Source organism: Polyodon spathula, chromosome 11 (genome assembly GCF_017654505.1).
Source record: "Polyodon spathula isolate WHYD16114869_AA chromosome 11, ASM1765450v1, whole genome shotgun sequence".
Classification (NCBI taxonomy): domain Eukaryota; kingdom Metazoa; phylum Chordata; class Actinopteri; order Acipenseriformes; family Polyodontidae; genus Polyodon; species Polyodon spathula.
In genome coordinates, this window is record NC_054544.1 from 42,992,611 (window position 1) to 43,007,096 (window position 14,486).

The window sequence follows — 14,486 nt, forward strand, 5'->3', positions numbered from 1 at the left end:
ACTGAAAATGTAACATTTGTTGCACTGTACCTACCACATACAGATATGTATTAGTAACTATCCCTACTTCACCTCCAGGCCTTGTGTGCTGGAAGGCCTATCAATGGATACAAGTCCTTGCAAGACATAGGAACAATATTTGTGTTTAAATAACATGCATGCAATCTTATAATACAAGCATATTCTCAAATTTATAACCTTAACAGTCGTACATGCATAAATGTAAACCCACCACCCACACCCAAACCTTCAGTGATAATCATTACATAATAGGAATAGCATGATAACAAGTGTTACACCATTTTTAAAAGTAAGCCAACAGTAATATTGATCACAGATCTATTTGTGCATTTATAAATGGCCCCCAGATTTTAAGGAGGCAGTTTAATTGTTCTTGATCTGACTTTTATAGCCTCTCCAGCTGTAATACAATTTATACAATACTAATACATTTTTATAACTGAAGAAGTTTACTTTTGATAATTTAATTGTTTAATGCTATCTTGATTAATTTTCTTATGTTTATTTTCTGAACTGTTTATCTAAATTTATACCATGTTCAAGTTAATTAATTAAATAAATAAATAAATAATGTCCGTTACAGTAAGAGTAGGCTGACTGAATTGTCACAAAAGGAAACAGTTCATACCCAAATGTGAGAAGGGCTTGAATTATAGCTAAACCTGACACCACTACTGACCACAGCTGGGAACTCTTGTACTTCCTGAGAGAACACTGCCTCACAAAACGGCATTAATATTAGTATGTGATGTGCACCATCTTCATCAGTAAAAGAGCCAGCCTATCAGTCACAAACTAAAACAATAATACTAACAAACAACTAGTATTCTGTATTACTGCATGGTTGTGAAGTGGGAATGTAAAGTTGCAGGTGCATTTCTAATAACTAGACACAGCAGTGTACACACCTTATGGTTCATGGTTTTGCTTGCTAGTGTATTAGCAAAAAACAAACCAAGAGAGAGACAGAGGGGGGGAAAGGCGAGGATTGTGGCCCTATTTTACCGTCAGCTCAGAATGAGGAAGTTTGCAACAGCTTCCTTCTCAAGCTGTTTTCGCCTGCAAACAGGAAGAGAGGCACAGAGCACAAGATGAACTTCACTAGCTAGCTAGTCTAGTTTTGTCAAGAGTGTGCCTATGTTTCTTTAGTTTAAAAAAAAGAAAACAACAACAAATAATAAAATAAAGTACCAGAATGGCAACATTTCAGCCCTGGTACCATGGCAATATTACCCGCTCCAAAGCTGAAGACCTGCTTTCCAAAGCAGCCATGGATGGGAGCTTTCTGCTGAGGGGTAGTGAATCTATTCCGGGAGCGTACGCCCTCTGTGTGCTGTAAGTAACCACTGTTTGGTACCCCCAGTTTTGGGGTTTTCTATATCTTTGGTGTGGATAATGGTTTTGTGCCGGGACAGAGGTCTCTGTCTTCAGAGAACTAGAGAAAGGAATTAGATTTCCACTGAAAGATTTTGTCTATCTTCTTCTCACAAGAACATTGTTGTATATCATCTATCATGTTTTATTACCTGTTGATGGTGAGGTACTGGCACTAAATGAATCAAAAACATAACCATAACGAGAGTTCTAAATTCCACTTGTGTACAAAACAGATTTAAGCAGGGTACTTAAATTAATCTTGATTAAATGCTGCAGTTAAATTGCATAATTTAAATACACGATGCCTTTTATAACAAGTTATATACATTTTAGATAACAATTTACCTGTGCAGGTTCATGCAAACAGGGATTGATTCAATTGCACTTTATAATCCTGTGCAATGTAATATGCCCCACAGGAATCCTATATACAGCATGTCTATAAACAACTTTGTTACCTGTTCACAAATGGATGTGATCGTTAGAAATTCACCTAGGTTAATGGTGGTAGAATAATTAAATAAAATACTTTTTTTTTTAAAGTACATTATAACTGGTAAGCACACTGTCTATTTTGTATTTGAAGTTAAATGTGTGTGTGTGTATATATATATATATAAATATATATTGCAGATGTGCATTTCTCGACCAAGACAAGCATTCAAGTCTTTTAAATATAGTTCTGGTCCTTTGTTTTTTCAGTTACCACATCTCCTTGTATCAAGCCAATTCTTTACTTACTTATCCCAGAAAAGAAAATATAGCTGTTAGAATTCAGATCAATTTGATGCACTGATAGAATATGCAGATATACACATTTCCAACATCCATTTCTTATCACCAGCCATATAGCAAAGAGCTACTATTTACATTCATACAACCTGAAAGATTCATAAAAAAAATAAAAAAATAAAACAATTAGTGATCATAATACATACGGCTGTGTGGCCAAACGTTTTGCAACACCCTATAGAATTAACTAATTTTGCTTCATAAAGTTGAATTAAACTTGCTGAATAATAAATAATGTTATGTTAACATTCTGAATTGCATACCGATTTGTAGTTTTCCATAAAGGCCTACTTAACGAAATGTGACATTTCAAAATCTAACGTGAAATGCTGTACTACTATTATGGCTTCCTGTACACTTCTGCGACATCATTTTGTAGTTATTTTGATTACACAATGTTAAATAAAATATCTAAATTATGTTCATATAGTTTGGTTTTTTTAAATTATGTCTCAATCGTAAAATTCTAGGCGATACAAAACTTTTGGCCATAGCTGTAATTTGAAAGAAATAACTAAAATGCTGTCTACCAAATGACCTTTAGCTTTTTGATTCTTACACCTATCATTGTGCTATTAAACTTATAATAAAACAAAAAAGGGTACTGTTTATTAATGCTCCACAGTAAGGCATGAAACATATTTATTTTCACATAGATAAAAAAAAAAAAAACATGTTCATCTCTGATTGAATACTCTTATAAGTGTAATGTGGTGTATGGTGAAAGGTAACGCACACTACAGAATATGACAACACTGTGCATATATAGTTCAGTATTGTAATGCATGGTTAAAATGCATGTATCACACACCTAACAGATAGTCTCGAGCGATCAGTAGAGTTGTCATTATCTTAGCTTACATTCCTGAAACACAATAGAAACAGCAAAGTACATTTCAAGCTGGATTCAGACCTAAAAAAAACATTTTTAAAAGTTCCTCATACACAACATTTATTTGGTTTATAATAGCATCAAGCTCCTCACCAGCAGTTATTACATGCTGCATAACTTTAAATAACCTCATCTTCAGCTAGGGGCACCTACTGTCACACTCAATTATCTAGCAGGAAGTGACTACTACTGTGCCATGGACATGTTTGCTTAATGTCCCTGTTATCCCTTTTCTACCTTTAGACCTTGGTTGTCTCGTCATTAAATGCACTCACAGGACGCTTGTTGCGTTGCAAAGGGAATGTTTACAATTACTGTGCAAGTTTACTTTGTGACTTGTAATGGTATTTACTCGTTTACTCTTTCATTATCCCCTGTGACGGAGATATAGTGGAGGAGGTCATATGTACTTGTATATGTCATACTGACAAACATTACTAACTTTATTTAGCATACGTTTTTGAGACTATCATATTCTGGAGTTACAGGGCAGCGTCTGTCTCTCTGTACATGCGTTATGTCACACTTATATTTCTGGATTTATCTGGAGATTTGTTTATCCAAATGTGGTTAAGCATTTCACTGCTAATTCTTCTAATTCTAATTCTAAACTATTCAGTAATGTTGTATAGTATTGTTGATATAGGTCATGGTCCCATTTTTTTTTTTTTATCATAGTGATTGCTATAATTTTGTCGTGTGGAAGTGTATGACTGAAATACTTGTTTTATTTTATTCAGGACTAAATAGACATACAATAGTTAGAATTTATTAGAACATCTCAAGATTTGATTGATATCCTTTATATACTTACCTGCATGAAAACCTGCAGGTGTGAGAATTAAAATTTTAGGTCAGTAATCAGTGATATAGAAACAATAGGCACCCATATGTGAAAATGTTAGACAACTTTATGCTTTAATTAGACATCTTAAACAACTTCTAACAAGTCTAATATATTTTACCATTTGTCTATTCTGACAATTTCCCAAAATTTGCAGTTCCAGTGGTTTGATTTCCTATGCACAGCACATCAAGCAACAGAAGCAATGGGGTGTTCTAATACATTTCCACACTACTGTATGCTTCTGTATCATCCTGTGCACTTTGTGAAATGAATGCTTCTATATAAAACCTTCCTTGGTTAACCAGAGCATGTTCCTAAAACAAGATCGGGTGGCGTTTAAGGGAAGGGAGCCCCCCCATTGGGATATACCAGCCACCCCAGTTTTCTTGAGGTTGTTTGCTGGAAGGAAACTCTCTGTGATGCTGGTGGAAAGTTGTACAGCCCCTTATAAAAGTCAACCATGATACAAGCAAAGTGTTATAAAACACACTGAAAGCATGGTAAACCATAGATAAGCAATGTAAAACCCAAAGAGGTACGGTAAAACATATTTAAAAAAAAAAAACATGTCAAACTGTGGGGTGTATGGTAAATGTGGGGAAAGCACGGCAAAACTACAAAATGACTGTGTAAATTTACTGTGGTAAGCTTTTATAAATGTATTCTTACTAGTGTGATTACCAACTTATTCCACATAATGTTAATAGGGCTTTATTTCTATGCAAAGGAAAGTGCATTGAACATGCCGTTGAGAATGCTTGAACATGCTATATTTCTGAACTGTTTGATTTGTCAGGGGTTGATCATCACTCTAAAAGCTTCCAGTAATGCAGCTTTAAAAGTCTCCTCTCAGCTCTAATATGGACTTACACATATTTGCTTTAGTGAAAATTTTCTACTTCGGTGAGCAATTTGCATCCATTATGCATCACTGAACATGGATGTAAAGACTGTGAATTATTTTATTTTTTGTCACACTTTAAGGGAAACCATTTTGTTTATGCACTGTTAACTAACTTACTACCATGTTAAATGCTGTTCAGGTTTTGTCAATGCTTAGTTCATGTGTATTAATATATTTATAAACTATTCAGCTAAAGGTTTAACATGCAAACTGACCTTCATTGTAAAATATTACAACAGAAACGTCTTTCAAAGTGCCTTGAAACATAATGACAACAAAAATAGGACACACTGGTAGTTAACAGTTTATAAACAAAGAAAAGTTCCTCTTACAATTAAGCATGGATGTTTTGTTTAATAAGGGCCATGTTCTACCTAGAAGTAACACCGACACTTATAGGCCATGAGAAAGGTTCTTGACAAATTAACAATGCCAACCAAGGTCCTGTATATATTTGGTTACTTTTTCCAAGTCCTTTTATCACTAGTTACACTTGACCTGGTTTTCTAGACTTTGTTTTAGACTGTACAATGGATATTTGCTCACAATGCCATCTAAACCTAAATAATGCCGTCAACTATTAAACAAACTGGTGCCAAATTAAGAAATACTAAAAGAAAATGTAACGACAAACATTTCAACACAAGTCGTTTTAATTTGAAGACATTGAAAAAGACATCTGGTCGACACATTCGTCATTGCATTTTAGTTTCTATTAGTATTTATTTTAACCCTAAATAACCACACGGCTCCCATTCACATCACATTAATGTTATGAGTGTGTAACATGTAGGTAATGTGAATATACAATGCTTTTCATAGCAAGCTATATACGTTTTATGTAACAGTTTAACTGTGCAGGTTCATACAAACAAGGATTGATTCAATTGCATCTTATAATCGTGTGCAATGTAATATGCTCCCTATGAATCCTATATACAACATGTCTATGAACAACTTTGTTACCTGTTCACAAATGGATGTGATCTTTAGCAACTCAACTAGGTTATTGGTGGTAGGATAATTAAATGTTGGGTACTCATTGCTGTTGTGGTGTTTCTACCTAACAACCAAGACAAGCATTCAAGTCTTTTAAATATTGTTTATTTTTGCACAGTATTTTCGGTGTTTTACTACGTATTTCCCATGGTTATACTATGCTTTTACCATCCTGATTTGCCACTTTATTAATAAGCTTCCCTATACTTCGCTGGGCTTTACCATGCTTTCACTGTGCTTAATTACAGTTTGCAAGTTTATAAGGGTTCTCACATCTCACAACAATCGAAACCACATGATTGCCACACGATTGACTATTTGTAATCACATATACATTACGATCATGTATTTAATACCCCATGTGAATACAGTGCAAATCCCATCATAAACTGGATTAGAAGTCTGAAAAACTAATGTTTGAGTTTTGTATAATAACGCATGCAAAACGAATAGGAAATGATATGCGAGTCTTTGTTGCCCTTCTGAAGCAATAGCTGCTGCCAGCAGTGTGATAGGGAACGCTGTATCTGTGGAGGCGAGATACTCGCTTTGATGAGGTTTTTGTGAATTATTTCTATGCAAATCTAAAGTAATGTAACATCATGTCTAAGGCTATGTGCAGATAGGATGCAGTGATGGAAATTGTGCAAGGTGTATTTAATTCTTCAGACAATTAAGAACGGTAGTGTAACACCATAGTTATAGAAAGTGTAGTGAAAGCATTGTGAAGCACAGGAAAGCACAGTAAAGCACAGAGATGTATGCTGCAAAACGTCCATGGTGAACGTATTGAAATTGTAGTGAAAGCATATTGATGCAATATATTGGTGGCATACAGCCAACTCTGTATCTGATAATTTGTTGTATCAGATGGAAATAACGTCATTTAAAATTTGCTATACTGTTTAATTATATTTCACTATATATTATACAAATATAGTATAGAGTCCTGTTGGTACAAAGCTTCCCTTAAAAACATAACAAAGTATAATAAATCCTAGTGAAACAAGGTAAAGCATAGATAAGCATTGTGACGTACAAAGAGATATGGTAAAGCAAGGTACACTATGGGAAATGCAAAGTATAACCACGAGAAAAGCTTGTATGAACTGCAAAATTACCATGCAGATTTACTGTGGTATATTTTCATATCGGTGCTGTGTAAGATACAAGCTTATCACTACCCGTCAGAGTAGCCAGTAAGCCTCCCATTGTAGAGATGATATCAGCCTCTTCAAACAGAGATGTGAGGGTATGGAACGGGTTACCTAGCCATGTTGTTGAAGGGGACACTTCTTCACACAGAGAGTGGTGAGGGTATGGAATGGGTTACCTAGCCATCTTGTTTAAGTGGTTTATCTTGTAGAGAATTTCCTTCAGGTATATAAAAACTTTCAAGCTGCAACTCACATAGTGATCCAACAAAGCAACCATGAAGACCAAGGAACTTTCAAGTCAAACAAGTCAGGGATAAAGTGGTAGAGAGGCACAAAGCATGAGAAGAGAACAAGAAAATTTCAAAAGGCTCTGATTATCCCTCTCAGCACAGTGAAGTTCATCATTAAGAAGTGGAAGATGCATCATAGAACCCAGACACTACCCAGATCAGGTTGCCCTCCCAAATTGAGCAGCCCAGCAAGCAGGAAACTGGTTCGGGATGTCACTCTGAAGCCAACAATGACCTTGAAAGATTTGCAAAGCTCTGTGCCTGAGATGGGCGTCAGTTTTCACACATCAACAATAAACCGGTCCCTACAAAAAGCTGGACTGTATGGATGGGTGGCAAGAAAGAAGCCGTTACTCAGAAAGCCTCATCTTAAAGCATGTATGGAGTTTGTGAAAAAGCATGTAGATGTTATTGCAGACATGTGGAAAAAGGTTTTGTGGTCAGATGAGACAAAAATTGAACTTTCCGGTCTAAATTCCAAGCGTTACGTCTGGCGCAAGCCCAACGCTGCACATCACCCAGTCAACACCATCCCAACTGTCAAGCGTGGTGGTGACAGCATCATGATATGGGAATACTTCTCTTCAGCAGGGACTAGGAAGCTTGTCAGGATAGAGGGGAGAATGGATGGTGCAGAGACTAGGCAAATCCTTAAGGAAAACCTGTTTGAGAACCAAGACGCTGAAACTGGGGAGGAAATTCACATTGCAGCAGGAAAATGACCCAAAGCACAAAGCCAAACTCACAGTAGAGTGATTGAACAAGAAGAGAATTAATGTTCTTGAGTGGCCCAGTCAAAGTCCTGACTTGAGTCCAATCGAAAATTTATGGCGAGACTTGAAGATTGCAGTCCATCGACGATCCCCAACAAACTTTTCAGAACTGGAGCAATTTTCCCATGAAGAACAGCCAATAATTTCACCATCCTACTGTGCAAACCTAGTAGATACCTATCCAAAAAGGAAGCCCTTAAAATAACAGTATATAATAACACAATACGTTTTAAAATCAAACATCAGATGAATTTATTGAAGCTCATAAAATTAATTATTTTACTTGTATTGTACTCGAGTCAAAACACCTGTTAAATTTACAGAATGCCCAAATAATAAATAGATCACCTATTACTATTTAAACATATTCTAAGATTTTATTTGTTATCATTTATGATCAATAAGTATTTCAAAATGAGGTTAACATTTATAACATTTACAAAATTAACAATGTAAAACATTAATAAAATATTAAAATACATACTGTTAAAAGGCTAGCAAGTAAGTTGGTTAAACTCTCCTAGCAGCATGAGTTTGAGTGTTTGCCTTCTAATTGTTTGTATAAAGTTAAAGGTTTTGTATTGATAAGCTGTATTGACACAGCAGGAAATGCGAGATGGAGCAGTTGTTGACATTGTGTGAGCTGCTTGAATAAAACTGTCTGATTGTAATCTGTTTGTATCCAACTGAGTTATTGATATTAGTTATTTCTCTATCACATCCAAACCCAAATATTACAATATTATATTGACATTTGATTAATCATCAGAATGATTAAACATATAATCCATATAATTGTTTATTTTATTTTTGAATGTTGCTAACACAATCTACTATGCTATTAACTTGCAAAGCACACCGATGCAGTTTTGTACTTAAAAAAAAAAAAAAAAAAAAAGATACAATAGCAAAACCGGGACGATTAACAATTTTACGGTTTTTTGACTGTGACAATTCCATTTGTCATGGGGTGTTTGGTAACCCTAATGTATTTCCCAAAGACATGTTTTAGTTTTGTGTTCTACTTGTTTCCACTAAACTATGCGCGAAATGTTTACTTCTGAGTCATGCTGTATAGTTCGTTTCCTATGTGCAAAATCTCAGAGTCCAGCAATTGTTCACATTGTGTACATTTTTTAAAAACCTTTTCTTTATATATTCAGTATGTATATATATACACACACACACATATATATATATATACACATATATATACACACATATATATATATATATACACACACACACACACACACACTGTACCTTTCTTTCACAAAGCTAACTGATAAGTTATTTAAAACCGATACATCTGTTGAGAAATTAAATAAAGTTTGACATTCATTAAACTGTTTTAGAATTTTGGTAAAGAAGTCAATACTAAACTGAATACACTAAACTAGCAGTTTCATAATAAACTATTTTGTTAATAAAGACTGTAATTCAGAAAAAAAATCAGTTAGTGCTCACTGCTCACTTATTCTCACTAAAAAATATCTGTAAAAGGGATAAGCGCTCCAAACAGTGAAACCTCACCAGCTGACAGACCAACAAAATGTAGACTTAATTGGAGGGTTGCCTTACTAATGAAGGTTTATAGCTGAAAATGCAAAGTGCTCTATTTTACTGCCTTTCTAGTACAGTTATTTTTAAAAAGCTACATGAAGCTGAAAAAAATCCCATATTTACAATTTGTATGGTCAATATACACATTAGCTACATGGGTCTCAGGTGTGCAGTTTTGAAAGAAACATAAGAACATAAGAACATAAGAAAGTTTACAAACGAGAGGAGGCCATTCGGCCCATCTTGCTCGTTTGGTTGTTAGTAGCTTATTGATCCCAAAATCTCATCAAGCAGCTTCTTGAAGGATCCCAGGGTGTCAGCTTCAATAACATTACTGGGGAGTTGATTCCAGACCCTCACAATTCTCTGTGTAAAAAAGTGTCTTCTATTTTCTGTTCTGAATGCCCCTTTTTCTAAACTCCATTTGTGACCCCTGGTCCTTGTTTCTTTTTTCAGGCTGAAAAAGTCCCTTGGGTCGACACTGTCAATACCTTTTAGAATTTTGAATGCTTGAATTAGGTCGCCACGTAGTCTTCTTTGTTCAAGACTGAACAGATTCAATTCTTTTAGCCTGTCTGCATATGACATGCCTTTTAAGCCCGGAATAATTCTGGTCGCTCTTCTTTGCACTCTTTCTAGAGCAGCAATATCTTTTTTATAGTGAGGTGACCAGAACTGAACACAATATTCAAGATGAGGTCTTACTAGTGCATTGTACAGTTTTAACATTACTTCCCTTGATTTAAATTCAACACTTTTCACAATGTATCCGAGCATCTTGTTAGCCTTTTTTATAGCTTCCCCACATTGTCTAGATGAAGACATTTCTGAGTCAACAAAAACTCCTAGGTCTTTTTCATAGATTCATTCTCCAATTTCAATATCTCCCATATGATATTTATAATGTACATTTTTATTTCCTGCGTGCAGTACCTTACACTTTTCTCTATTAAATGTCATTTGCCATGTGTCTGCCCAGTTCTGAATCTTGTCTAGATCATTTTGAATGACCTTTGCTGCTGCAACAGTGTTTGCCACTCCTCCTACTTTTGTGTCGTCTGCAAATTTAACAAGTTTGCTTACTATACCAGAATCTAAATCATTAATGTAGATTAGGAATAGCAGAGGACCTAATACTGATCCCTGTGGTACACCGCTGGTTACCACACTCCATTCTGAGGTTTTTCCTCTAATCAGTACTTTCTGTTTTCTACATGTTAACCACTCCCTAATCCATGTACATGTGTTTCCTTGAATCCCAACTGCGTTCAGTTTGAGAATTAATCTTTTGTGCGGGACTTTGTCAAAAGCTTTCTGGAAATCTAAATAAACCATGTCATATGCTTTGCAATTATCCATTATCGATGTTGCATCCTCAAAAAAATCAAGCAAGTTAGTTAGGCACGATCTCCCTTTCCTAAAACCATGTTGACTGTCTCCCAGTACCCTGTTACCATATAGGTAATTTTCCATTTTGGATCTTATTATAGTTTCCATAAGTTTGCATATAATAGAAGTCAGGCTTACTGGTCTGTAGTTACCTGGTTCAGTTTTGTTTCCCTTTTTGTGGATCGGTATTACGTTTGCAATTTTCCAGTCTGTCGGTACCACCCCTGTGTCAAGAGACTGCTGCATGATCTTGGTTAGCGGTTTGTAAATTACTTCTTTCATTTCTTTGAGTACTACTGGGAGGATCTCATCTGGCCCAGGGGATTTGTTTATTTTAAGAGCTCCTAGTCCCTTTAACACTTCTGCCTCAGTTATGCTAAAGTTATTTAAAACTGGATAGGAACTGGATGACATGTGGGGCATGTTGTCAGTATCTTCCTTTGTAAAAACTTGTGAAAAGTAATCATTTAACATATTTGCTATTTTTTTTTCTTCCTCTATGATTTTGCCATTTGTATCTCTTAAACATTTAATCTCCTCTTTGAATGTTCTCTTGCTGTTGTAATATTGGAAAAACATTTTGGAATTGGTTTTAGCTCCCTTAGCAATGTTTATTTCTATTTCTCTCTTGGCCTTTCTAACTTCCTTTTTGACTTGCGTTTGCAGTTCTGTGTACTCTTTCTGCGTACTTTCTTTTTGGTCCTTTTTTAATGCTCTGTAAAGTGCCTTTTTTCGCTGAATATTTTTTTTAATTGATCTATTAAACCATTTTGGCAATTTAGTTTTACATTTAGATTTGTCTACTTTAGGGATATAATTGTTTTGCGCCTCTAGTACTACATTTTTGAAGAACAACCATCCTTCTTCTGTGGGTGTTTTCTCTATTTTACTCCAATCTACTTCTGTTAGTCTCTGTTTCATACCTTCATAGTTTGCTTTTCTAAAATTGTAAACCTTAGCTTTAGTCTTTACTTTTGGGGATTTAAAAAACACTTCAAATGAGACCATGTTGTGGTCTGAGTTTGCCAGTGGTTCTCTGACCTCTGTTTTAGTTATTCTATCTTCGTTATTTGAAAAGACTAAATCAAGGCATGCCTCCCCTCTAGTGGGTGCCTTCACAAATTGTGTTAGGAAGCAGTCATTTGTCATTTCCACCATTTCTATTTCATCCTTCGCGCTACCCACCGGGTTTTCCCATTTTATTTGGGGGAAGTTGAAATCCCCCATTAGTATGGCTTCTCCTTTGCTACACACATTTCTAATGTCATTGTATAACAGATTATTGTGCTCACCGTCTGAATCTGGCGGTCTATAGCATGCTCCTATTATTATGCCTTTTGAATTTTTGTCTGTTATTCTGACCCATATTGATTCGGTTTTATTTTCTTTGTCCAGGTTTAACACCTGGGCTTCAAGACTGTTTCTTATGTATAGCACTACCCCTCCTCCTCTTCTGTCCTGCCTGTCTTTCCTATACAGTGTATACCCACAAATATTATATTCGTCCCCATCACTCTCAGATAACCACGTTTCTGTAACACCTATCACATCATAGTTACCTGTTAGTGCAGTAGCTTCAAGTTCTAGAATTTTGTTTCTGATACTTCTAGCATTTAGATAAATACATTTAATGGTTGTCTTACCTGAGTTGTTGTTCTTGTTTTGATGCGGTCTCCCTTCTGTTTTTTTGTTGATTTCTCCCCCCTTCCTTTCTAGTTTAAATGCTTCCGAACCTGCTCGAGGATCTTTTCTCCAAGTAGACTAGTTCCCTTGTTATTTAAATGCAGTCCATCCCGTCTATACAGATAGTCCTCGTTGTAGAATGTGGTCCAATGATCAAGATAGGTGAAGCCTTCCCGTGTGCACCACGTCTTCAGCCATTCGTTTTGATTAATTATTTCCAGCTGTCCATATGGTCCTTTGCAAGGTGCGGGTAGTATACCAGAAAATACCACAGTTTTGGTTTTCTCTTTTAATTTCCTTCCTAGCTCTCTGAATTTGTTTTGCAGGGATTTTGGTCTGTCTCTTCCAATGTTGTTTGTACCGATGTGGACGACTACTACCGGGTCATCTCCTGTTTGTTCTAGGAGCCTGTCCACGTTCTCAGTGATGTGCTTGACCGAGGCTCCCGGAAGGCAGCACACTGTTGTAGTAAAGGGGTCCAAACTGCGAATTGAACTTGCTGTGTTTCTCAATATGGAGTCCCCAACAATCATGACCTCCCTTCTTTTTGCTGTCTGGTCACCACTGTCAATGGGGTCTTGGATGTTGTTCCTTTCATTCTCTTGTTGTTGGTTCTGCTCATCAAAATTCTGAAGTGACTCAAATTTGTTGGTTGTTTTGATTTCTGGTGGTTGTGTTTGACGAAGTTTCTTTTTTTCCCTGCTTCTGCCTACCTGAACCCAGCTGTTCTGACCTTCTATCTCCCTGGTGGCTTTCAGTCTGTTAGGGGTGATGCAGACTTCCATGAATTGTGGGTGTGCCAGTTCCTCAAGATCCTGTTGCTGTCTCACTTCTTCCAGCTCCATTTCTTGCATACTTACTAGTTTATGCAAATCCTGGATCGCGCGGCACTTTACGCACACTTGGTTTAGCTCCGCTGGGTTTTCTCGGATTTCCCACATCAAGCAGGTGTCACAGATTACTGGCTTGAAGACCATGTTGAGGGTTTTTTTTTTTTTTTTTTGGAAGTTTAGTTTCTTCTGCAGCTGTCAGCCTGCTTTCAAACTGCTTCGAAACTGCTCTGTACTTTTCCACGCCTGTACTTCTCCCACTCGTTGTCGCTGGGAAGACTGCCTCATTTAACTGTGTTGTTCTGCTGTGCTGTTGGCTCCTCCCCTCGCCCGTGTCTCAAAACGGCGCTGAATTTGAATCAGTTGCTCCGAGTTTCAGCTTGTTTGTTATCAGAAAAACATGCATATAGGACATGCGTATTTTCAATTTAAAGTTTCAGCTTGTTTGTTATCAGAAAAACATGCATATAGGACATGCGTATTTTCAATTTAAAGCATGATATCTGGTATGTCTTTAGGTTAGAGGAAGCTCTCGGTTTCTGTGCCTTGTTCTTGGGTTATCTGGTTGAACTTCCCCTTCCTAGATCATTTTACCTCAGCAGTGTCTTCAATCTCAAAGCATGTTACCGGCTGGAAGCATATCAATCAGTCAGGGAAGCAGCCGATTGGTTAAAGAAGCCAGTAAAGGGGCAGGGACGACTTCTTTTCTCCAGGTGAAATGGCACAAGAAGTTCAAGACAGTCTAAAATCATTGCTTGTAACCAAGTTTGCTTTAAGGTAGTGCTGTACAAGGTATCAGGTTGAGTTGACTAATAATAGCAGTAAATTGCCACAGCGAAAATAATTATAAAAAGGGGGCCAAACAGAGGCTACCAAGAATACATTTATTGCTGCTGAGGAAATGGACACAAGTTGTCTGAACAGCATCCAATAGCACAGTTTTGGAAGGCAATAAATATCACCAGTAAT

General features: G+C 36.4%; 1 protein-coding gene across 1 annotated transcript in view; it reads left to right on the forward strand.

Moving 5' to 3' along the window:
* Positions 1 to 1,093: 1,093 nt before the first annotated feature.
* Positions 1,094 to 14,486, forward strand: part of inpp5d (inositol polyphosphate-5-phosphatase D) — a 56,233-nt gene continuing 42,840 nt past the window's right edge. The window contains exon 1 of the mRNA XM_041264086.1: positions 1,094 to 1,356. Coding sequence (XP_041120020.1) covers positions 1,217 to 1,356 — 140 coding nt within the window. The 5' untranslated portion in view covers positions 1,094 to 1,216. The remainder of the gene's footprint in view (positions 1,357 to 14,486) is intronic.